Source organism: Zeus faber (genome assembly GCF_960531495.2).
Source record: "Zeus faber genome assembly, chromosome: 17".
In the NCBI taxonomy this organism is placed as follows: domain Eukaryota; kingdom Metazoa; phylum Chordata; class Actinopteri; order Zeiformes; family Zeidae; genus Zeus; species Zeus faber.
The window spans coordinates 12,378,269-12,405,016 of NC_137204.1; the positions used below are offsets into that span (position 1 = coordinate 12,378,269).

The 26,748-nt window shown below is 41.2% G+C and overlaps 1 protein-coding gene across 1 annotated transcript in view; it reads left to right on the forward strand.

The window, feature by feature from the left end:
- slc12a2 (solute carrier family 12 member 2) overlaps positions 1–26,033 on the forward strand; it is a 48,799-nt gene extending 22,766 nt beyond the window's left edge. Inside the window, exons 13-27 of the mRNA XM_080017859.1 lie at positions 34–135; positions 1,952–2,107; positions 4,738–4,837; positions 6,709–6,820; positions 7,376–7,516; positions 8,999–9,105; positions 10,196–10,275; positions 11,905–12,048; positions 14,844–14,891; positions 16,089–16,211; positions 16,578–16,689; positions 16,859–16,945; positions 17,510–17,645; positions 19,327–19,394; positions 21,661–26,033. Coding sequence (XP_079873985.1) covers positions 34–135; positions 1,952–2,107; positions 4,738–4,837; positions 6,709–6,820; positions 7,376–7,516; positions 8,999–9,105; positions 10,196–10,275; positions 11,905–12,048; positions 14,844–14,891; positions 16,089–16,211; positions 16,578–16,689; positions 16,859–16,945; positions 17,510–17,645; positions 19,327–19,394; positions 21,661–21,796 — 1,652 coding nt within the window. The 3' untranslated portion in view covers positions 21,797–26,033. The remainder of the gene's footprint in view (positions 1–33; positions 136–1,951; positions 2,108–4,737; positions 4,838–6,708; positions 6,821–7,375; positions 7,517–8,998; positions 9,106–10,195; positions 10,276–11,904; positions 12,049–14,843; positions 14,892–16,088; positions 16,212–16,577; positions 16,690–16,858; positions 16,946–17,509; positions 17,646–19,326; positions 19,395–21,660) is intronic.
- The last annotated feature ends 715 nt before the right edge of the window (positions 26,034–26,748 follow it).

Genomic DNA, 26,748 nt, shown 5'->3' on the forward strand with positions numbered 1-26,748 from the left:
ATCCACTCATGCGTTCGTTTTGCTCTCTCCCAGCCGAGTTGAACGTCATTGCTCCCATCATCTCCAACTTTTTCTTGGCCTCCTATGCTCTGATTAACTTCTCGGTGTTCCATGCCTCTCTGGCCAACTCACCAGGTAAGACAAAGGCACACACACACCCTCTTTTCGTTTTGAAAGTCGAGCTGAAACTCAAAACTCAAGCCGTCCTCTTGTATTTTAGACAATAAAAATGGGATATGAGCAGCTCTTTGTTCTCAACATTAAAAGTGCTCCAATCATAAATAAAATACTAGGGAAATTGTTACTGTTCACAAATATAAAAAATCTAATAACTGAAAAGAAATAAATTGACTAAATCAATGTTAAGAACCTCATTAAATGCGAACGCATGATATTGTTGAGGCAATTTGAGGGGGAATTTTATTTACACTGGTTAACTATCCGAACCACAACAAAGATTACACCCTTGTCCTGTTTAACTTTAGCTTTGTGGTTATGACTGTACACTGCCACAAACTGAAGAACTGTGGGTGATGAGGTTAATATTGGTCACTTAAGAGCAGATTGTGATGATACTTGGGTAGACGGTGGATCAAAAAAACAAAACCCGTGTTCTTGATTAATGGTAATGCTATCTGAATAAAACGGATCGAATAGTATCTGTAAGGTATCAACAGAATGACTTCATCATCGGGACTTATTCATTTTTTGACTTAAGGTTTTTCACATTTAACATCATCACAGATGATCATTTGTATCATGTCCAGTGCCTTAGGATGAAATGTCGGATGAATAGCATTTTTAAAATATACTTTTTTTTTTTATTTTCTGATTTATTAATAATTATAAATGTTTTTCCTTAATGTTTTGTTTGTGAGAAGTAATCTGTGCGAGTCTCAAATGTTGCTATTGCAAGAATAATAAAGTAGGAAAAATGACCATTTGGTTGCCTTGACAGTTCACTGTCCACTTCAGTTATGAAATTCTCCAAACACATCAGTTTTTAAAACCCTTGCGGTGGATGTCTTTCGTTATAGATGTTACGAAGGCATCCTATATTTTGCCCCGCGGTATTTTAGTGGGCAAAGCAAACAAAATCTGAAGAGCTGTACATTATGCGTGCACAATATATGAAATGTATGTAAACAATTTCCGCAGTTGGAGAACTTTGAATAGTTGGTAAACTTTATTGCATAAAAGTCCTATGTTTCTTTTCCTCTTGACATGAAAGCACTAGAAGAATACCAGGTACAAATTCTCTATCTGATTTTGAACTTCCCAAAGCAGTCCCCATAATAGCATGGGCTTAAATGGTACATTGCTCAATTAACCAAAATCAATGTCATCCTGTTAATGGAATTGCGAATTTAATACTTAATTGTACTTATTGACTATTTGGGAACACCGGCATGGGCCAGATGAGATAGGTCTTTATCAATGTACCCTTTATGTCCTGTGGTTTATCGTAGATTGTCATTGTATAACCACACCCAGTTGAATATTTTGTCATTACTAAACTCCCACCAGTTTAGTTTCGTTGGAGTCCCGTAAATGACTATGATATCCAGTAGCTGTCTCGCTCTAACTCGCTGTTAACTTTCCATTTTGTATTAATCCAAACACAACCTCATGCTCTTTTTAATCAGCAGCATTTGCTAATTTTTAGCCTCCTCCCATTAAACTATTCAGTAATATTACTTACATTATTGCTGTTTATTGTAAAGGGGTTTATTTGACGATCGATGAACCTTGTAATATGAGCCTTGCCGTATGTTGGGAATACTGTGAGACCTTTTTACTGAATTGTCATCAACCTTAACATGAAGAAAATTCTCTTCATTTGACAGGTATAAAAATTGTGTGTACTTTTGTTTTGTGCCAAAATTGTTATCTTGGTTAGATTTCTGTAAGACTGGTTCCTGCTGTTTGACCTCATTCCTTGGCATAATAGGATGGCGTCCCAGCTTTAAATACTACAATATGTGGGTGTCCCTGGCCGGAGCTGTCTTGTGCTGCGTTGTCATGTTTGTCATCAACTGGATGGCCGCACTCCTCACCAATGTTATTGTCATGGGTCTCTACATCTACGTCAGCTATAAGAAACCTGGTGAGTAACTACCCATTTTTTCCACGTTGGCCCTATTATTTTATTTCCTTACCAGATTGTGTTCAGACCAACACCACTATCTTAATATGATTTATATAATGTTTTCTCTGAGTTATTTGTCAAAAAACATGATATTTGATTTTTTTTTCAATATTTCCCAGTCCTACAACAAAGTGCTTCAGAAACCGTGTCAATATTAAAGGTTACATATTATAAGGGCTGACCGCAAATAGTCGACCAAAAGTTAGTCGAAAATAAGATACTTTGGTCGCAGGGGGGATACCCCCCCCCCCCCAGGAGCTGCGCCTTCTGAAATGAACTTTAAAACCTATGTGGCTGGAGCCATGTATGAGGGATGCAAGAGGGATTTTAATTTGAAACTCATTTTTACAAAAATAAATGTTCAGTCCCCTTGCTGGTTGTTCAGACACACTCTGAAGAATAATTACAGCTTTTGATGCTTTTCCGGTAATGAACAGGCGGCTCACTTCATGTCTGCACCCTGCAGCGCTTGTTAATTAAATTTATATTTGAAAGGGTGGTGCTAAGTTATTGTCTTGGGTGTTATTGATAAATAAACAATGTTCAGTCCCCTTCTGGTTGTTCCGACACATTGAGAATAGAAAACAACTAATTTTCCTGACGTTTAAGCAGATATTTAAAATTAGCCTAGGCGACTTGTCTAAAAGTCAGAAATAATATTGCGTATATTATATAATATCTTGCATATATTATAAGAGCACTTCGAAAGGGTTAATCAATAATCAAATCAAATTTGAATGCCCTAACCGACCGGGCCCCGGGAAGCAGGGGCACTGTAGCGCTGGCATACGTCCTGAATCCCTGTCAGCCTTATTGGGAAAGGACAGGGAAGGCACAGCGCATAACAATACCCGGTCCCGGGAAATGTGCCCAACGAGGGGACGCCGACACCAGGAAAACAATCTTCCGTTCGCCACATTTCAGTGCGACCTGATACGACTTCGTTACTGAAGAATTTGATAAATGGTTTCAAATGGCTCTTATAATATACGCAATAAGTTTATCCAATGTAATGTTAAACAGGTGTGATCAACAGGCGGCTCGCTTCCAATGCGCAGCACTTGAAAATTAAATGTATATTTTAAGGCTGGTTATTAGATTTTGTGTTTATCTGTAATGTTGCAGAGTTAACAATATTAATTGTAACATTCTTTATCAGCCCTGGAACTCAAACCGTAGGCCTTTCTCAATCTGCGTTCTTGTCTGTACTTGTGTTCTTGTGGACTTGTGAAACGTCATCAGTCGCAGCCCAAGTACTGTTCCAATTCAAATTCCGCATCCAGCCAAGTCCAGTCCAAATGCCCGGATGTGGACTTGCTCCGCCCATTTTATTGAGGATGCATCGGTGGGGACTTGTGTGGACTTGGGGCAGCCAAGTACTGTACTCCCGAGTCGAACTTGCCAAGTCTGAACGACCAAGTCTGCAAGTCCGGACTTGGTGTACTTGGTATTGAGAAATAATCCATGAGTTGACTAATGGCTTGAACTGATGACGACTAAGAAGATCTTGTCAGGGGCAGAGAAATGTATTATACTGCTTTTCAATAACTTAATATGGGTCTCTGAAGTTTTTTGCTGAAAATACCATTTAGATTATGCAGGCTCTCGATATAACCACATTAAATAAGGGCTTTTTTTGTTTCTTTGAATTAGGAAATGGAGGAACATAAATACATCTACAATAAAAAACATTTGTATTGGTTTTGTTTGGAGAAATGGGGATGCGCAGTGGCGATCGCTCTGATCACACAGCAAAAGAAACACTATGTATTTTTTAAATACCTACATTTCCCTCATCTGCAGTTTTGTCACGGACAGTTTGTTCTTTCTTTTAAAAGATTTGTGCTGCTCTGTGCAGCCAACAATAGAGCAGTTCCCATGTTTAACGCTAGGCTTAAACATAATGCCAGGGGCTCCAGCCCATGCAAGAATAAAATGCCGCACCTTCCCGAAGGTTATTCTCAAGCCGTGGGTGGAGATACTCAGATGGGGGCCGGTGTCGTTATAATGAGCCCCCACTTGAGGTAGGAGGGGGAGGAAAATCTGAATGGCTTGTTGAATCACATGTTTTCTGACAGAGGCAGCTCACAAAAAAACAGACCGAGTTGTCTTATTTCACAGTTTGTGTGTTGTTAGGCTCATCACAGACCCAATTTTATGTGCACAGGCACTAAAAACAAGAGTTTTTCAGACTTTTTAAGATAAAATTTGCTGTATTTACTTGATGTTTAATAATTAGCATATCATAATTGTAGGAAATGTACACCTAGGAAAAGTCATGAATAAAGTACGGATTTATAAAACAGACTGAAGTTAAACTCGATAGTAAATGATAGATATCCATCTCCTCGGACAAGTCTCAGAGCTTTGATGACAAAAAACAATACAAGATCAAAGTAGTGTGCGCACACACACACACACACCTGTATGCACACTCAGTTTGACAAACAGCTACACACACACGCGGAAGGCATCCCTACAGGCTACAACGCCACATGGGTCAGCTGGCCCGTGACTCAGCAGGCCACCCAGAAACACTCTTTCTCACTCCAGCATGCGTGTCTGCCTGCATGTGTTCCCTTCTCCAGATGTGAATTGGGGCTCATCGACCCAGGCCCTGACGTACCACCAGGCCTTGACCCATACTCTGCATCTCAGCGGAGTGGAGGATCATGTCAAGAATTTCAGGTACCGCTTTGTTCCCTATCAATAGACTAAATCTTCTATCAGCGATTGACTCCATCGCTGATAGAAGATTTAATCGTAAATCTGCCCCAGCCTAGTAGACTGTTCCAAAGCTTTGGTGCAGCAAAAAAGCACGCTCACCCTTCAGCTTTAGCCGAGCCTTCGGGTCCGTTAAAGGCATCGGGTCAGAGGACCTCGTTGATCAAGGGGCTGAGTAGGGGCAAATGAGGTCGGGGTGTCGCGAGGTGCCGATCCATTTAGTGCCTTAAAAACCAACTGTAAGGATGATGAAAAACTTCCTAGGTTCAATGCAAAGCTCATGTTATCCAAATATGAATTGAACCATTGTAGAGCTGTTCCCGGAGTGCCTACCCCATGTTCGATCATATCAAATGCCGCCATGAGGTCCAAAATGATTAAAATGGGGCAATCCCCAAAATCAGCAGGAAACAAGTTATTGTCACCTTCAAAAGAGCAGACTGGAGGCTATGGAGAAGCCTCCTAGCATCTCCAGAGCTCCAATCTAAACTCCGAATGGAATACTTAAAAAAAAAATAATAATAAAAAAAAAAAAAAAAAGTTTTTGCTTAGGAAAGACTGCGGTTTACGGAACAACTTTTTCAAGAAGCTTGGACAGAAATGGTAACTTTGAAATTGCTCCAAATTTAGCGACAACTGCAGGGTCAGGATTTAGGTCATTTTATTTATTTATTTATTTATTTTTCTGGGGGTCTAAATGAACCACAGTGTTTAAAACAGGAAGGAACAGAGCCTGTAACAAGACATCTGTTGATAATGGATAGAAAGCTAGTGTCAAACAGTGTCAAGGGGACAGGTTGTGGGCTTCAGTTGATAAACTACACAGTCAGGACAATGGTGGATGAGGAGTCAACTGCTGAAGATATCGGAGGGACTGAGTCATTGAGTCAAAGTCTCCATCAACAACATGCCCTCAATTATTTTTCACAAAAGTCCTACCAAGGCCATTCGCCATTTTTGCAACTCTGGTTTCAGCTCTGGTGAGTTTGGGTTTTCCTCATTAATATTGAGACAATGAGCATATGAAAATAGGCCCATGGGCCAATGGAGTTTAAGAAAAGGTTCCTGTTTCTGTGAGCCAATGGGTTTTCGGCTACGTTTTATTTACGGATTTCACCTTATGAGTCCACCAAAATCTGTTTCTGAACAAAGTTGAGGTGAGAAATAAGCAAACCAGTTTCGAAGGGAAGGGATATAGACAAAGCGGCCTAACGGTAGGAAGCTCTCACTTGTTGGATTGATGGCATCTCGCAGCTCCTTCTTGTAGCACAGTACATTTCTTATGCTGTTCTCCAACAAATTATTTAAGTTTTGCGTCTTCAAATGGGGCCAATGTTCCAAGAACAGTCTGATGTACATGGCTTTGAAAAAAATGCTGCCCCTCCCTGGAAATAGAAGAAACAAAATTTAAATTGACTACTATTGTTGCATTTGTAGCACATGGCAAGAGATACTTGCAGTCGGACAGAGGAATTTGGGGAAAAGTAAACCAACCTCGGAGTGGTTCCCATGGCAATAAACCAACTAAGAGATTAAGGCATCTGACGTCTTCAGGATCACTAGTGTGTTACCCTCTGCTCTCCTTTCACTCCCCCCACTGGCTTAATTAAATCCCATGGTGCTTAACATATTTGCTTTGATGTGCGCTACCCTGACCTGTTTTTATATGCCTCATCGAGAAAATGTGAGATCACTATCAAGTTTAAAAAAATAAATAAAAAAATAAATACCTGCACAAGTTAAAGGACAGTGTATTACTTGACTATGAGAGGTGGATATTGCTTTGGAAATTGTGTAGTAACCCTGCAATTATCGCTTTTTGTGTTTGACCTCAGACCACAATGTTTAGTGATGACTGGTTATCCCAACTCGCGTCCCGCTCTCCTCAACCTGGTCCATACCTTTACAAAGAATGTGGGCTTGATGATCTGCGGTCATGTTCGCACAGTGAGTACTTTACCAAACTTGACTAATGCCAATGATGATTCATTTATTTGTAAGAAATAATCTAATCCTAAAAAAGGCATTTAAGCAATAGCCCTAAGTTAAATTGACATTTGTTTATTTTTTTTCCTTCTCAGATGCAAAATGTCTCTTGAGACATGATGCTCTTAAGAGAATGGTGGCAAATGAACATGCAATGTGGAAAATCTCTGCGTGCATGTCTTTTTTTCTGGCTGCTTCCATTAGCATGGAGAGAATAAGCTAGTCAGAAGCCGTAGTGTAAACATTGCTCATGGTGCTTCAATTTCCTGGGTCCTGCTATGTGTTTCCTCACAATTCATCCACCCCCAGGGACAAATAACTTGGATTAGGGTGTTGGAATTGGGGCTCTATAACCTAATGCACTTTTATCAAATTCAGACTACTTGTGTTTAGATTTGCAAAGAAGGAACACTCGTTCATCTCTATGATGTTTCTGTTTTCTGGTCACATACAATTGTCACCATTGTATGACAAGTTTGGCTTTTTTTCTTCTTTTCTTCTTTTTCCTCGTCGTAGGGGTTCCGGCGGCCAAACTTCAAAGATTTGGCTACAGACCAGGCCCGTTACCAACGCTGGCTCCTAAAGAACGAGAGCAAGGCTTTCTACACCCCTGTCTTTGCTGAAGACATGCGGCAGGGGACCCAGTACTTGCTGCAGGTAACAGAATATCTCTCCTACATGACATCAGAGCTGTGTGCATAGAATTGGCTACAAACCTTTTCAAGGGTGTTTATGGTGAGCAAAGTAAACAAGAAATCCAAGGAAAAAAAATACTTTTGTCCTCGGAACAAAGGGTTGATGTTGTGTTATGTCCATACAGTGCACTGTTGTAGCACTGAAAATGATCAGTGGCCAGTTTGAATTAACCCTGAAAAACGCCTAGCAGGCTTTAAAGGGACAGTGCAGAGATGGTGACAGGCTGCATTTTAACTGTTTGGTCAATGCAAGGCTGCGTAGAGAACGAGCCTAGCTCATGTGGGATTATGGGAATACACTACACTGTGTATATAGATATAGATCGATCCACTGGGCGCAGTGATTATCGACTGTGATGCGCCACTCCGAGTTGGGGGCTGCCAATTACGAACCGCGATACCTCTGTCCTTGTGTTATGCGGGATATACGTATGTTCATAGCAACTATTCTGCAACTGTTCTTTACTACTGGCTGTCTTCTTTACTATGGTTATTTAACTAATCGCTCTACAAAGTGTTAAATCCTTCCTCTTCTCCATCCAAACACTCACTGACTGTCAACTGGCAAACCTTTATACTTGTAATCATAATAATAATGTTGTATTTGTATAGTTGGATAAACGTTTATATGTCAAAAATAGATTCTGGAAGATGTATTTCCCTAATTTCACACAAATTTCTGCATCAATGCATTAAGCAAACACAGGTAAGCCAGATGACTCTTCAGACTACACAACTTTTTCCCTCATATGGCTGTCGCAAACAATTATTCTAATTTTATTTTATTTTTTTTTTAGACTGGAATCTAAACCCCTCGTTGGCGCAAAATCACTATGCCCTGCTGCCACCGAAAGTTGTTACGTGTGAGCGGGTCAGAGGCGATTAGAGCCACGCCAGACATCCCAACATTTTCAACATCGGGATGTCTGGTGTGTTTGACGTGTTTTAAAAAAAAATAATAATAAAAAAATAAAATACATTTCGGCACAAGCTCTTCAGTGCTTCTGTCGTTGAGATATGTGACGACACGTTGCAGTACTGTTGATCAGCAATGTCAAATAAGAGTGAAAGAGAAAACCAGAGGGAGGAGGAGAAAACTAGGACTTGAATGGAGTAATCTATAACTCAATGTGGAATGCACGTAATGTGCCTCAAATGCAGGCAATTAACAAGCAGCCCTCGGCATTGTCATTGCACTTTGTCAATTCTGCAGAGAGTTGGTAGTTAGCCAGTTCCCTCTTCCTAACTCGTTGGTGTCTCGGCACAAATGACACATGAAACAATAGCCACATCTCACATTTGTTTGCGCAAATGTCCACATAACATGGAAAAACGTCTTATAAATAATTATATGAATGCTTTTTAGCATTTTCAACTTTTGTCTCGGTTTGTCAATCATTTCTATTTTTCTCGCTTTTCTCACCTCTACCCTCTTCCCCCTAAGGCTGCTGGCCTGGGTCGTCTTCGGCCCAACACCCTGGTTCTTGGCTTCAAAAATGACTGGAGGGATGGAGACATGATGAACGTGGAGACCTACATTCACATGATCCAGTGAGTTGTCGTAAAACAAGAAACACAAATGATAGAATACCCCATGCACGAAACAAATGGTCATACAAGAAATGGTCGTGTAGTTGAGCAAGGCTTGAGTTTTTAAGACTCTTATGCAATCCCAAATCAGTCATGTGAGACTGTGAATATGAGGATTTAGGCTGAATCCATCCAGATGAGTGAAGTGTGGGGATTATGATTAATAGACTGGAAGGTCAAAGATGGTTGGGCCACAGTAGTTTAAAATCACTACTAATGTGCTCTTCAGGTTTAATCCAGGCACTAGCCATATTTTCCTCGTAAACAAGGTGTGTGTGTGTGTGTGTGTGTGTGTGTGTGTGTGTGTGTGTGTGTGTGTGTGTGTGTGTGTGTGTGTGTGTGTGTGTGTGTGTGTGTGTGTGTGTGTGTGTGTGTGTGTGTGTGTGAGATATGGTCCAAGGAAGGGACAACCAGTGAACTGGCAATAGGGTCAAGGGCTCATTGATGCACGTGGGCAGCGAAGTCTCTTCCAATCCCAGAGAAGAGCTACTGCAGCGCAAGTTGCTGAAAACCTTTATGCTGGCTATGATTGAAGGGTGTCAGAACACACAGTGCAGCGCAGCTTGCTTTGAATGTGGCTGCCTAGTCGTGGATTGGTCAGTGCTCATGCTGATCCCTGTCCACCACCAAAAGCGGCTTAAATGGGCTCGTGAGTGTCAGAATTGGACCATGGAGCAATGGAAGAAGGTGGCCTGGTCTGATGAGTCACGTTTTCTTCTACATCGTGTGGACGGCCGGGGTTAGGGTCAGATCGAGCATTTGCAGGATGTGCCGGAACAACAAGCCTGATCCATGGGGGCCCCACCTCACAATTTCCGGGACTTAGAGGATCTGCTGCTAATGTCTTGGTGCCAGATACCACAGGACACCTTCAGAGGTCTTGTGGAGCCCATGCCTCCACGGATAGGAGCTGTTTTGGCAGCACGAGGTGGACCTACACAATATGAGTGGTTATTAGTGGTGGTTATCAGTGTTGTGGCTGTGTGTTCATACTCATTTCCTGTACCCCCCCCCCCATTGGGATTAATAAACTCTTATCTTTGTTTTTCAGTGATGCCTTTGACTTCCAGTACGGTACCGTCATTCTAAGATTGAAAGAGGGATTGGATGTTTCCCACATCCAGGGACAAGGTATTGCATATATGCTTGTAATGCATGTTTTTACACACACGTGCAAACTTGCACACAAATGTACACATATAAACAAACCTGTACTTCTACATGGCCATTAAATGAAAACTGTGTTCAACCCTAACCTATTACGTACTGTATCCCTAACAGTCCTCTATGTATGAACAGACTCTGTATGGAACTTTTCTGTAAAGGAGGTGTGTGTGTGTGTGTGTCCAATCATAAAAATGTATATTTGATTAGCCACTAAATATTTCAAGTGCCGTAAAAATAACCAACCAAGCAGAGGTTAGAACTTGACATTTCTAAATCGAATTAACTCATATAACTGTCTATTGTTGCTGACGTGCCACTTTTGTTTTGAGCGCATTTTTGGGTGCTTTTTGAAGTGTCTCGGGTCATTGTCATGCTGCTTGATTTCATGATGCCAGCGAAGCATCCCCAAAACACCACGGCACCCCCTCAATGTTTGACTGTTGGGACAGTGTTCTTTTCTTTGAAGATTAATTTGGTCTCATCTTTCCACATGACCTCCTCCCAGAAGGTCTTTGGCTTTTACATGTGTGTTTTGACAAACTCCTGCCAGGCTTTCTCGTGTCCCTCTCAGCAGTGGGGTCCCCCTGGGTCTCCTACCACAGAACCCCCCTTTCATTGGGTCAGTGCCAGATGTTTTGAGTTGAAACAGTCGTACCTTGTCTCTGGCGGTTGAAGGCTTGAACGACTTTAGCAGTTGAGGTTCCTTCGCCGCAGTTTCGGCAATCCCTTCACTGCGTTCTTCGATCAACTTCTCCCTTGCGGCAACGTTCGGGGATCTTTGCAACGGTGCCACTGGACTTCTTGATAACATTGAGCCCGGCGGACAGAAGAACATCAAGTTCTCTGGAGAAGGACTCGCCGCCTTGTGGTTGTCCACGCTACCATCCGCTACCATCTCCCGCCTGACTTCTTCTGACGATCCTCTGCTTTTCTTTTTCTCTGTGTTCAGTTTGGTACACGCAGTGACACAAAACAGCCACATGAATATCTTTCAGCTTTAAAACCTGTGACTTATCACAGGTGAGTGCGGTTCGCAATTTAAGGACACTTAGAAGATTTTTGTGTGGAATAAGCATAGATTCGGTATTTGTTTATTGTATACGTACAATAATACTCGGTATCTCCCCTTAAAGCCCTTGTGCTGATAATAAGGAAGCTACATAGGTAAATAAAATCCAGTCTAGCCAAATAACTTCACGCACTGGTCCCTATGCTTCATCTCCATGAACCAAAATATGTTTTAAGTTCTGCATTTTTGATAAGAAATGGTGCATTTTTTGGAAAAAAAAATGCACTGAAGTAATTTTCGGGTTTGCTTTATTTCAAGATTATTTTTTATTTTTTTGGCGACTCAGTCATGACACAATAGGTTGGTGTCATAAATATTAGTTTTGATAAAGCAGCACAATAACCAAGCTTTCCTAAGGATTTAACATAACAGGTTTTATCGCATGACAGGGTTAGGATTATCCCTTTGTGCAACATTCAGTTCTCAGTCAAAGGTCTCATCTGTTATTTTATTGAGAAGCTCTTAACTTTGCTTTTGTTATCGTCCCTTTCTCCCCCCTCCTCCTTTTTTTTTTTTTCTTCCAGATGAGCTGCTGTCGTCCCAGGAGAAGCCCTCAGGAATGAAGGATGTTGTGGTGTCCATAGACATGAGCAAGGACTCCGATGGGGATTCTTCCAAGCCGTCATCCAAGGCAACCAGTCTCCAAAACAGTCCAGCTATTCATAAAGGTCAGGCGGGCTGCAAATATATGTAAATTTTACCTAAACCTGAAAGTCCTAACTTTTTTAGTAATACAGCCTTTATTTCAAGTTACACTTTAGATGTTTGGAAATTTACTTGAGCAACAAAGGGTGATAAAACCGTTATGTTACTCCAGATATGCATGAATACATTTGAAATAGTTTGGGCTCAAATAATGTTTTTTTTTTTAATGGTAATTAGGAATAATTTGGAATATAACTTGAAATAACACCATTACAAAAGTATATTTGTTAATGTTGGAGCATTATCACAGCTTGTGACTGTGTAGGACTGATTATTAAAAAAAAAAAAAAAAAAAAAATGTTAAACTTGTATTTACTTTATATATATATATATACAAAGTGACTCATTTTGTTTGTTGTTTTGGTCTTTGTTTACTTACCCCTCCACACCCCACTTCCTGTTCAGTAAAGATTGAAAATGCATGACAGCTGCACAGTTGGAATGACGCACAGTTACGCACAGGCTTTTAAAATCCCACAGTGCTGTGTCTCCGTCTTCTCTTCCTATTCCCATAACGCACGTTTTCCCCCCGAAAGGAAGTGTCCTCTGTCACCCTTGACCATCGCCATCCCACTGGGCCTACTTAGTATTACAGTTAGTCCACAGATATCTGCGCCCAAATTTGTTCTACCCTCACCCGTGTGTGTGGTGTGTGTGTGTGTGTGGCCCCCGTTATGCACGGTACAGATTATTCTTTTTTTTGTTTTGGTTTAAAGTAAAAACTAAAATAAATACACAATCTTCTCCATGTGTTATCTGAGAGGAAAGGGGATGAGCAGTGGACGGCGATCGCGGCGGCATATTAAGCATGGAGAGGGAGACAGATCCCGATCGTGTGTGTGTGTGTGTGTGTGTGTGTGTGTGTGTGTGTGTGTGTGTGTGTGTGTGTGTGTGTGTGTGTGTGTGTGTGTGTGTGTGTGTGTGTGTGTGTGTGTGTGTGTGTGAATGAAATCAATGGTTGGGTCGTGGGAAACTAATGTAACCGAGCACTGGTAACCGCGCGCAACCCTAATGTATACAACGACTAATCCTATTTATAATGAAAGCTACTACCCTGGCTCTTTATAGTACGGCATACACTGTCCAAACCTACTACTTGACGTAGTCATTTGCTATTATTACCTTCTGTTCTTTGTCCTATCAACTCTGTATGACATTCTTACGTATGCACAGTGTGACTACAACAAAGCCGATGATGCCTCTTTCATTCTATTTGTGTCACAAGAATGATTTGGCTTGAAATATACCGACATCTTAGTTGGACTGGGGAAAAATAAGTTCCAGACCTTTCTTAACGCCCATGGAAGACTAAACATTTCAAGCAAGTGAATTTCATTCATAGATAAATGTCAGCGTGTATTTATGATATACTGTATGTATAGCCTTGTTTTTGTACTATAAATATTATAATATTGTCTGGTTTTGGAGCTCAACAGTGACTATCCAATTTTTCAACGGCTCTGTTTCAGGGCATGGATTTCCCATTCCTTCACATGTTTCAGAAAATCTTTATTTAAATAGTTTTAAGCCCGGGACCAAGCCAACCCACTACGAGATGGAAAGCCACCATAAAACATTTTATTTGTAGCAAAAAATATATTTGAAAATGGGGATAAAAGGCAAAGGTACAACACTGTACATGAAAATGAACTACTCATCCCATGGACCATTGTGAATGATACCTTGACGAACAATAGTTTGCTTTAGCTCCATCCTCTGTCTTTGTCCATATTGGCGATATACACAGATCAGCCACAACATCGGACTCCACAAGATCTCTGAAGGTGTCCTGTGGTATCTGGCACCAAGATGTTACCATCTCCTTTAAATCCTAGAGGTTGAGAGGTGGGGCTCCCACGGATCGGGCTTGTTGTTCCAGCACATCCCACAGATGCTCGATCGGATCAGACCCTAACCCCCCCCCGTCCACATGATGTAGAAGAAAACGTGATTCATCAGACCAAGCCACCTTCTTCCATTGCTCCGCGATCCATTGTAGGAGCTTTCGGCGGTGGAAACCCTGATCATGGACACTCTGACCTGCCTGCAGCTACACAGCCCCATACGCAGCAAGCTGTGATGCACTGTGTGTTCTGACACATTTCTATCAGCATTAACTTTTCCAGCAATTTGTGCTACAGTAGCTCCTCTGTGGGATCGGACCAGACGGGCTCAACTTCACTCCCCATGCGCATCAATGAGCCCATGGACGCCCATGACCCTGTCGCTGGTTCACCGGTTGTCCTTCCTTGGACCACTTTTGTTAGATATTAACCACTGCATACTGGGAACACCCCACAAGACCTTTTCCATTTTTTTTTTTTTTGCTCCAAATCCAATTTCTTATGGTCACAATTCATCCCATTGTTGGTTGACTTGGTTCCAGGCTTAAAACGCTTTATGTAAGGATTTTCTGAAACGTATCCATAATACACCGCATTTACCATTTGTTCTTTTGACTTATAAAGAACTACTAGAGGGTGCAAAAGGCATTTTTGCAACAGGAATAAAGTCGTACAAATCTCCCAATTGAAATGCAATTGTTAAAATGTTGCTCTTTGTAACACAAAAGTCTGACAATTGTGCTACGGGACACGATTCAATAGATTATTTTTGACTACGAGCACGTAAAACACGTGATACCGGGTTGCTTTCTCACCATTGCAGCACAAGTCAAATGGTACTGTTACTCCACCGTTCTCTTTTTTTTTTTTTTTTGTTTTGTTTCATCACTTTTGTTTTGTTCTGCGTTACACAGATGAAGACGATGACGGCAAAGCTCCAACTCAGCCTCTGTTGAAAAAAGGCAGGAAACCCAGTTTATTGCGTTGCCTTTCAATGTTTTCTTTCTTCCTTTAACTAATTATATTAGTCCTTTGGAGCAGCTAGTGCCTCTTTCTTGGCTTTCTTCAGCCCTATTATTCCTGTTCTCACCTCCTTCCTTTCTTCTGTCTCCGTCACTAAACCCTATAAATTGCTCTTGTTTTAACGTGCCGGTATACACTTTGCTGTCACTGTCTTGTGTCATTCCCACTTTCCGCTCAGTGTTTCCGGCGTGGGAGACTGTTGGCTTTCAAAGGGCATTACTTACGCTTCCTCTTTTATGTCGTCTCGTCTTGCCCACTGTGTCCGTCTCGCACAACCACAGGAACTGTGCTCATCTACAAGCTAGAGACTTTTGTTTTTACTTTGCATACTTCATTGGGTGGTGTGCCAGCGTTTTCTCCTAAGTCTTTACTCAACGTTTCTGCATGTCGTCTCCTGAACCTGCTTCCTGTCTTTTAGGAGATGACGCTGTTTTTGCGTCGTTTCAGCCCTATCCTGTCCCAATTTAGATATTGTGTTTGCTTTCTAATACTCCTTTGTGTTTCCCGTGCCTGGTAGGCAGGAATGTGTGCTGCGAGTATGGGAAAGCTATAATCATTGAGTGAAATATTAGTTAATTAACTTGGTTAACTTAAATGTCTCAAAGCAAACAAATGACTTATTTTTAAAGACAGAGTGATAATCCGTGTACTACAGTGTCAAAATGAATGCATTTCTAGGTGAAACGCTACTGGAGGAACACCTACAGGAGCAGACATCCGAGTTAAATTGCAAAACACGTATTTCCTAAGTACAAAAAGGTACACGGTACAAAGTTGGATCTTGAGTATCGGGTGGATCAATATTCACAAATCAAAATCATAATCAAATGTAATTCGAAATGAATCAAACTCCACTTGGTGTAAAATATGTCACTGACAATCATACAGCAATGTCACACACTCTGCAATTTCCTGATATCATGATTTTTTAATTGAGACCGCTGATGTTTGTCGGATGTGGCTTTGACACAATAAACTTAGCTACCGTGAGACAAATTCAGCAAGAACATGTGAACTAATTACTTCCTGTGCTTGTCTGATGCTTTTCCCGGATTTGTTGATCTCAAGTTGACCTCCTTTCTCTGTCTCCTATGTTATGCGTTTGTGTGTCCGGTGTCTATTTGGGGTCCTTCCAGACAAGATGAGCCCTACCGTACCACTGAATGTGTCCGACCAGCGGCTGCTTGAGGCCAGCCAGCAGTTTCAGAAGAAGCAGGGCAAGGGCACTGTTGATGTCTGGTGGCTTTTTGACGATGGAGGTGAGATTTACCATCCAAGCAAAAGTGGACACGATGAGGAAGTTGATGTTTGATACATATAGCATATATCCATTGCATACTGTGATGTGGGGGAGACGATATATTTTTGGTCTTGTTCTCTTTGATGGGTCTATCCATCTATCTATATCTATTTATCGATTTGTGGGTCGGAATCAAAATATGATCACTTCCAACACATCTGGCTTGACAGAAAGTGAATCGAACATTTATCCCTTTGACTTTGATAAAACTCCAGACATCACCGACAGTAGCTAAACAAAGGCAGCATTGATTAACTTTTTAGCCTCCACAAATGGCAAAAAGTATGTCATGGAGACTATGAGATGCCCCGTGTCTCCCCATCAGGTCTGACTCTGTTGATCCCCTACCTGTTGACTAACAAGAAGAGGTGGCAGGACTGCAAGATTCGCGTCTTCATTGGAGGAAAGATCAACAGGATTGACCACGACCGCAGAGTGTAAGCTCCTAATGACGGTCCACTAATGGAATGTACATGTTATGTCGATAAGCCCTATTATTTATGAACAAAATCACACATCAAACAAATCGATCTATTTACGGAGCTACTTTTTTGCTTTTATCTTATAGTTTTCTCCATGTTTGTTTCTTTTTGCATCGCTATTTAGTATGGCCACTCTGCTCAGCAAGTTCAGAATAGACTTCTCTGACATCACCGTTCTGGGAGACATCAACACCAAACCCAAGAAGGAGACGTAAGTGTTTGTTGATGAATGCAGCCAACCTTTGTTTACTAACGCAAACATACACATGTCAACAGAAAAATATACAAAACTTTAATGCTTAACCTAGGGTTTCGGAGCTGTATTTGAACTAATTGAGTTTTGAAGTGAATATGTTGTAAGTAATAAGAACTTGGTAGTGAAAGTGATAAGTAATTAGTAAAATAAACAAAGAAAAAATGTCCCAGTTAGATAAGAACTCAAGGGAATAAACATTGCAACACATGACGTCCCAGTGACCAGCTCATACCGCAAAGTAAGTCATCAAGGTATTTGGCCCTGAAATTTGGGAAATTATTTGAAACCCAAAGAAAAACATAAAGATGAAATTAAATTGAAGGAAGTTCTTGACAAATGTAGTGCAACATCGAAGATATTTAGCTCACCAGACTTTGATCCTTAACCCAAAACCCAACTTGATTATACCGTAAATGAGAAAGTGAAGGGGGTGGACACTATTGGACTGAAGCCAGTCATTTAAAAAGAATGCCGCCACTCGTCTATAATCATACTAACAATGAAGCCCTTCTTGTCCAGCACGTCTGCCTTTGAGGAGATGATTGAGCCGTACCGTCTGAAGGAGGACGATATGGAGCAGGAAGCCGCCGAGAGGCTGAAGAACAGTGAGCCATGGAGGATTACTGACAACGAGCTGGAGCTCTACCGCGCCAAGGTCAGTCTGCTTAAAACCTCCCTTCACTTTTGGGTCAATGGAATGAGTGGCTGTGGAGTGAATGGGATAAATATACAATGCCCTGAAAAAGGGGCCAGTACTCGCGCTCCTACTTTTTACTGGCGTACCGTGACATTTTCTTGGGCACAGGCACTTCTCACAAGCTGCTGGTGTCTGTTCTGCCCTCTCAAGTGGACATACTGTAAAATATATATATATTTTTTAGCCGGAGAGCAAAATTGTTTTCTTATTAGAATGCACAAGTTGCCATGACGTCATTGACCATATCAGTGATGATTTAGATCATTAACTTTCTGTTTCACCACATTTTGGCCAAAACAGCTGGTTTCACACATCTCTCCCACCAGTTCTGGTGCGATCGTTGGTGAAGGCTGCTGCCCGCGCTCTCTGGTTCAGGTGGATTAAAAACCTGAACCAAAAACTCAAGTTCGGACCGAGAGGCAGGAAGTGATGTTGCGTACAATGGAAACTTGGAAATCTGTTATTTGAGTCAGTGGTCCCCAACATAGCATTAAAAACTACTGAGTAGGTCAAAGCGACAGACGTGTTTTTTTTTTAATAAAAATATGTCCAATGTGTGGCGTTGTTTCATTTATTGGTGTGCGCCACTTGAACTTGAACCATGTTGCCGTGACATCAGGTCAGTTATCTTGGTCAAATCGGGTGTGAGCGATGAGCTCCGAAATTCCAGCCTAAATGGCCATTCCTTTACACTTTTCAAAAGTGAGGTAGGATTTTTCCAAGTTCCAACTCAAGTGGAATGCAGCTTTGGCACCCTGTAGCTCATTCTGCGGTATCAACTACGTAGTTTGAATAAACAAGTCGCGTATTGATGCCTATGAAAATAACCATAAACATCAAAAAATGCAATCCAAACAATAATGGAACAAATGTCTTTAAACAATCAAATTATATCATTGGCCCATACAGTATTGCTAGTGGTAGTTGAGGATCATCACTGTATTTGTATACATGGAATAGTGGAAGCCCGACTGCCAGACTGTAGCATGCGCGCATAGAACGTGGTAAATGCCGTCTCCGCGTCACAGAAGTGCAGGATTTATTCTTAACAAGTAAAGTATTAACTCAAAAACACAGGAGACGGAAGAAATACAAATTCAAGAAAATTCCACTCCAATTCTGAGTTGGGTTTAACGTTTTTCATTTTCCATAAAGTAAAAAAATGAAGGAAATGACTCAATCTTTCTCTGAGATTATATAATATATATTGCTTTATATTACATTATTATATATATATTACAATCACAAGACTTGCAGATTAGAGCGGGGAAGTGAGACCCCATCACAAGTGGTTGCTCGACAGCTCTGAGCGGAGAGAGCCTTCTCCCCCCTCTCTCTCTCTCCACTCCAGTTTCAGAACACGCTGAACTGCACTTACACTGTTTCAATGCTCTGAGTTGTCCTGGCGGATCTTTTTCGTTTTTTTTCTTTATCGTGTTGTCATTGTCAATCGCAAAAGATGGAGTCGCCGATTGACAATTTAATTGTAAATCTGCCCAAGCCTAGGTGTGGAGGGTGTGGTTCAATGACATCAGAACTGTCTGGTAAGCTGGTAAGATAAAATGCCAAAATAACTTCCTCTTTTTTTTGTTTTTTTTGTTTTTTTGTGCCCCCCCCCCCCCCCCCCCCCCCCCCACAGACAAATCGCCAGATTAGACTCAACGAACTGCTGAAGGAGCACTCGGGCACAGCAAACCTCATCGTCATGTAAGTCCTTCTCTTTCGCCCCTTTCCCACTTGCACTGAAAGCTGTAAATCCACCGGAAAGGGAGCCGGTCTCCATGTTCCGTAAAAGTTGTTCCATAAATGTCCCCACTCTCGACCTCGTATTATTTCCGGGAAAATACCAGTACAGCTGTGAATGTAATGGAAGTAGTATTATAACCGTATAGTAGGAGTGGAGCCATCCAAATAAAGCACAAATAGTGTTTGTTTTTTTTGTTTTGTTTTTTAACTAGGGGTGTCACGAGTCGATTTGACTTTCGATTTTAAGGTCACGATTTGATTTTCGACTTGATCATATGTATTTTTTCACAAATAATTCCTGGGAAATTACAGGGGGAACCTTTCCAGCACCGCTAGTGAGTTCCACTATTCACACATGCAGCTTTATTCTGGAACATTTCCTCTTTGCGCCTTTTTACACATGCCATGATAATGCCGGAAGATATGGGGCAAGGAACAGTCCTGCAGAACTCACCCCATGCGGTCCCGGTCCGCGCCGGAGGGCAACAGACTGAGCAGCAGAGAACGCAGCACACTCACATGCGTGCACAAAGAGGATGTATGTGGACGAGGCGCACAAATATTCCTGGGAAATAAATCCTAAAATAATCAAATGAGACAATACATATATAAATAAACGTAAATATATGCCCGATGGACTGGGTGGGGGCGGTAGCGGGGGATCTTTCATCACTTTCATTGCGCCGCGGGGTTTCGTGAGACCCTCCGAATGTTATGTCAAATTTCCATTATCAAGCACGCCAAGTGAGAAAGCGAAAATCCTGCAGCGGTGCACACTGCTCCCTCTCCCATTTGGGAAAACAGTAGAGTTTTTGATTTAACTGTTGACACAGACAGTGTTCATTTTAACATCTGTAGTTTGTACATGTTTAAATGGACTGTGAATTTCAATTAAAAAAGGCCGTAATCTTCTTTTTGTTTTTCCCCCGAGGGACAGCGGATCGCAGCTCGCTCGACTCCGAAACTGAATTTCATGAAAGTTTGTTCAGAACAGGGCGAGCAGCCGTCGACGACCCCTCAGCGCACACTGCCTTTGTTTACCGGCGGATCTTGACTGTCAAATATGGCGACCGTGTCGAACAATATTACCCACAAAAATACGGGGAGCATTGCGAACCTCCTTGTGATTTCAAAGTTCGAAATCAAACACTCACTTAAAATAATTTTCGAATCAGAGTCGTGACACCCCTAGTTTAAGAATATATATATATATATATTTTTTTTTCTTTCTTCAAATATTTAAAGTTATTTGTTTTCGGGAAGAACAACAAAAACATTGGGAAAATGGCGAGTCCAATCCGAACCGTGGAGCTCGGCTGCAAACACAAGAAACTGAAACGCGTCCGGTCTCTACGGAGACAGGTCTTTTTATATTCTTCAATTAGTTCTTCTTAAAAATGCCACTTAGACCCTAGCCGTGTCTTTTAGAGTTAGGGTTGTGGTGCGGGGACATCGGGCATAGGCGCTTCGCTTGCCCACCGGCTGCAACGGATTTAACCGGTAGAACGGGTGGAGAATGTTCCTTCTCTGGAGGCAGAGAGCGTAGTACAGGTTGAAAATGATCACGCTGATTTAATAAGTTAGAGTTAGGGTTATTGCATGTGGGGACGGGCGCTCTTGTCCCAGCCCCGTCAGGGGAAGGCACCGAGAGGGAGGGGTGGGGAGACGGGGAGCGAAGTGATGGTCTCTGAGAGCCCGGAAAAAAAAAACTAAACCCATTCAGAGTGTACGTCCGTTGCCGACAGATTGTCCAAACGATCGCATCGACACTGGACATAACGTTCTGAACCTAACCTATTACGTACTGTATCCCTAACAGTCCTACGTGTGAACAGACTCCATATGGAACTGTTCTGTAAAGGAGGCCGTGTGTATTGAAGAACCCAGCCTCTTTGGGAATAAGGTGGAAATTAGACAATAATTGAAGAATGGAACAGAACTAGACTCAACACAAGGCTAACTGTGTTGTGTTGGTGACATTTTCACCGGCGTCAGACCCTGACTAAATCGATCAGCGATTTTCATTGTGGATATTGTAGCTAAAACGACAACCAAAAAAACAACTGAATACACAACCGCCTTTCATATTCTTTCAGTTGTATTTTATTACCAAATTATCTATTAAATGATTTTCCAAAAAAAAAAAGTTTTAAATGATTGAATTTGTTTATCTCTGGTTTTATATCCTCAAATGATAAACTTGTTCCCCCCCCCCCCCCCCCTCTAGGAGCATGCCTCTTGCAAGAAAGGGAACGGTGTCCAGCGCCCTCTACATGGCTTGGCTTGAGGTTCTGTCCAAGGACCTGCCGCCCATCCTCTTAGTGCGTGGAAACCACCAGAGCGTGCTCACCTTCTATTCTTAAGCTGTGTGTGTGTGTGTGTGTGTGTGTGTGTGTGTGTGTGTGTGTGTGTGTGTGTGTGTGTGTGTGTGTGTGTGTGTGTGTGTGTGTGTGTGTGTGTGTGTGTGTGTGTGTGTGTGTGTGTGTGCGCGCGCGCTATATATCTCGCCACACATCCACCGGCTGCTTCTGGGAGCGGCTCCACATATACATAGATCCCAGTCTCAGTCCTGACTTAAGAGCGCACCATATACTGTACACCCCAACGACGGTTAATAAATGTAGTGGTTAATAGGATTTATACGGATGATATTAGTGATCAGAAGGTAACGATTGAGATTTTGCTTATGATTTGTCCCAGTGCCAATGGTTTGGCTGTTATATCACCCAGCTGGAGCCCTGCTTTCAATAACTTTTTTATTTATTTTTTTTCCTTTCCCCCTCTCCAAGGATGGGGACCGGAGAGATCTGCCCCTTTTAGATCTATCCATTGATTGGTCTCATCATTAAATAAACGGTTCCATTTCTTAAAGAGGGTTTCTCTCTGGCTTGAAGCAAACGTGCACAATTTTAACGTCTTTGGTGATATTATAGATTATCTTGATGTCACAATTCTTATTTTTGGTTGTTTCTTTAATCTTTAAATACTAATGCAATAATATATATATATATATATATATATATATATATATATATATATATATATAAACCTACACTTTTTTTTTTTTTTTACACACTAATGGTGGAGAACCATGCGGAATGCTTTGCGAAACCTTTTAAAGCCTTATGGACGTGCCTTCCAGTTAAATCAGACGAAACAATGATAATATTACCCATGTCTTGTTGGGTGATTGCTAAGTTACTTTTTTTTTTTTTTTTTTGAGATGAACAACTTCCTCTCATCGCTCGAATCATATTTTCTTTAGCTGTTCGACTTCATCCACGGTTAAGTCTTCCATTTTTAAATACCGTCAAATGAATGGAAATAGATAATGCAGGTACTGTAGCAGACGTCCCTCAGTCCAGCTCACTCTTATTCCGTAGCCAAGCAAATGTTGCTAATCTGGAACTCTGGCAACAAATCCAGGGTGGAACTCCTCTTTAAGTGTCACGCTCGTTAAATTCTGTCTGGATTTTAACGCGAGATAGATCTTTGGATTAGACCCCCCCCTCTGTCCAGCTTTTTTGTAAATACAAAATGTTCATGACCATTTTCAAATTATTCTCCTGTTAAAGCTGCGGCAGCCCCTCACAATCTACTTGATACCTTGCCTTAACGCTAGAACTAACAATTGTCATAATTACTTTTTTCTTCTATAAGCCATAGTGGCTGGAGGCGTGGAGTTCATGTAGTCGTTAGATGCTGACATAGCTGGCACTCTCCATTAGTCATTTCTAAAGAAATGCCTAGTCCTCTTTCACCAGTATTTTCAGGACAATCATTTTTGTGTGTGTATACATCATGGTGTGTTTTTCTATTTTGAGTCTACTTCTCCCACCTCCTCGTCTGTTACAGTGGACAAGCCCAGAATTTTTTGAGGTTTGTTCGTTTTTGCGTGTTTATTTATTTTTATTTTCTTTGGTCGCAGGCTTGCAGGGTAGTTCTAAATTTCTGGTTTACTTTGTCTTATGAGTTCTCTTGACTCATGCAACTACGGACGATGGCACAAGAACTTCATCTTGCATTAGACTAAAGTTTGCACTTGTGCACTTCCCCGCATCTTGGTGTAATAGACGACCAGTTTGCCATTCCTGTTGGGTCTAGAAGCGTATTGTCTGTAACTGGTAAACGTAACGCCACCCCAAGCTTGAACAGGAAGAATCGGCAGTAGAGGACATGAATGTAGATTTGGAGCATTTTCAAAGTGGATTTGAATGATATACCTCTATGCAGCTAGAGCTAGTGTTGTACAAGAACTTCTGGTAGGTTCACCAATGTGGAAGGCTCTGTTCGTGGAAGTCCATGTAAGAGCGTCTTACGTTCTTAGGTCATTATTTCTTTTCCCCCCTTAAGGTCACTTAGTTACTGTAAGATGCGGAGCCTTTCTGTTTGCTTATACTTTTAAGGGTACCGTGGTTCCAAAAATAGCCTAGTTATACTGGCTACATACAGCCCCAAAATTGTCGGTTACAAATCAAGTTACAAAATAGTTAGAACGTTTTTTGGGACAAAATGGTGTCATTGTTTTATGTTTGTACCAACTTGGCTTTCTTTCCCCCGGTGTTTTCTAGACATTTTAAAGAATTTAGCAGGTCGCTGTTTTCCATAGGCAAAGTCATTTTCTATACGCAAAAAAATAAATAAAAATGCGACACAGTCGACAAGATTGTGACCTATCTGATTAACAGCTAGTAACACTGCATTCTATAGGTGGTTATTTCACACGTTTTCAGAAAATGAATTCCGCTAAGATTCCAGCCCCCCCCCGTGGAACTGCTGTGTGTGCAACCGCCTCCCATCGTGAAGTGTGGTTTTGTTTTGAGATGGTCAGAATACATGGTCTTTAATGTGCAAAGAATGTAATTGTGGGAGTGAAGCATTTTTTTTTTTTTTTTTTAATTCAGAAGGCACAGTTTGACAAGGATTTGTTCAGTGTACTGATGTAGGGCACCCTCAATTACAACATTAAAAACAAACACGGGTTACTCTATATTTGTATAATAAACCACACACGCATGTGTATGTATATATATGTATGTGTATGTATATATGTATGTCTATATATATACATATACACACACACATACACACACATTTCCAGTTTAGAGGGGGTTCTTTGTCTTTGATATGTAATATTAAACAAAATGTTGCTCTATATGTTAAAACCAAATAATGTGTCTGTGTAACGTTTGTTCATTAATCTTGTAATAGACTCAAGTTGTATCCGGCTGCAAGTGCTGGATTCACATTTGCATCCTCCTTGCCTCTGTTTTGCCGAATTGACACTACTACTGTGCTGTGTTTTAGAAACAATTGTACCTGCACTTGTGTCACCCGTCATGCCATGTTCCAAACGATGTCTTAAATCCTTCCCGGATTTTTCTCATCTCACCTCTCCGAGCCTTTTATTAGGTGACACATAATGGCAAATGGTGAAAAAGCAGACTTAATCAATATCTCTCAATAGTCACCATATAATTGACACTGCAGACAACAATGTAATCCTGTAAATAGGCCAAATAGTAAAATGGCATAACTTAAATGGGACCTATTATGCAACTCACTTTTTCAGTGCTTGTGCACATACATTTGGGTCTCTGATGGGCCTACTAACACACAAACTGAAATAAGACAACCCAGTCAGTCTTTTGGGAGCCGCCCGTTTCTGAAAACATGTCCTAAAACGAGCCGTTCAGCTCTGTGTCTCAGTACTACGTAGCATTGAGACTCATTAGAATTAGAACCGCCCCGCATTTGACTAACCCCACCCACGGCTGGAGCGCGACCGCACCTGCTAGCATCGAAGCTAAGAGCTAAGCACGGGAACTGCTCTGTTGTTGGCTTAGAGACCAGCACAAATCCTTTAAAAGAAAGAAGAATTAATATCAACTGTCGGTGACAAACTGCAAACGAGGGATATTTAAGTATTAGCTGTGTATCTTTCTGCGTGTGTCCACGGTAGGTTGACTGTTCTGTAGCCTGCGGTGCGCGATATGCTCGTAGATGTATTTATTTTATTTATTTTCCGACGTTTCCGTAGCTTAATGAAATAAAAGCCCCAAGCTCCACTGTATCCCACGGTGCTCCAAACGCCACGAAAAAAAAACAAGCAAAAACATTCAAAAATATGTGTTGGGTACCTCAGAGACCTACATTTACTTGTGTAAAAAGGAGCATAATAGGTCCTCTTTAAGGGAGTGGAATGTTGATTTCAAAATATGGAGAAATATATTTATTTTAGCTTAGAATTTCTCCAGGTTTTTCTTGATATTTTGGTTTTACTTTTATTAAATTGCATGTTGATTTGTTTTGCCCTTTTGATTTCAGTACAATTGTTTTTGTTTCTCTTCTGTCTTAAAATCCTTTTAAATACCTTTCAAGAAAAGCTATGATGACAGTCAGTTCAATTCTGTTTTCTCCAGCTCACCCACGAAAGTGGAAGGAAAACAACCCAGTGGGTAGAAACAGTAATGTTTTGATATACTGTACCGTTAACTGTCATAAATATGCTTTTTCTAACATTTTAACATTTATGATTACCAATACTTTGTACATCTTTATTGCAATAAATAAATCAAATGGAATAAATCAGATTTCTTTGATTAACTTGGTTTTTTTTTTTTAATCTCCTCACCATTGCCGCATTGTATAACGGTTTAAATTCTTGGCTATTCTTGAGATATACCTGAAGACCTGCAGCGCTTTGGGCTTGGAGTGTTCTTGCGGCTGCGGGGTGGGCTGCAGAGACTCTGCTGCTCCGTGGCATTATGATGTCCTCATACTCCAGCATTAATTGGGGAGCAATCCTGTGCACACATGGGTGGGCACATGCTCATACATGAACACCCTCCTGATTTATGTCTCAATAATCTTCCCTTTCCTTCTCCTTTATTGATATAGTTATTAGACGAAGTAATTGATCAAAAACTTTTATTATTTGGTTTCTGTTTTATTTGTGGTAGTTTTCGTCCTCTTGGGGAACCAGTGATTAGTTGTGTAGTTGAAAACATGGTAAAGTTGTCCTACGAGAGGGGAACTGGTGGCGGCCACAATCTTATAAAACATGCTGTGCATTTGACATTCCACAGGTAAGATGTTCTTGATGATTCTTAAAGTTTGGCATTCCTTGTTGAGAACTTGAACTCCACTTCCGGATTAACTCTTGGATACAATGGCATGCAAATACCCATTGTTGTATGCCCAACCTGCTGACAGCACATGTTTAAAAAAATAAAAAATGAACAGATCTGTGGCAAGATCGGACACACGCAAGGCGGCCGACGAATATTTCCAAATTAGAAGTGTTCTACAGTAC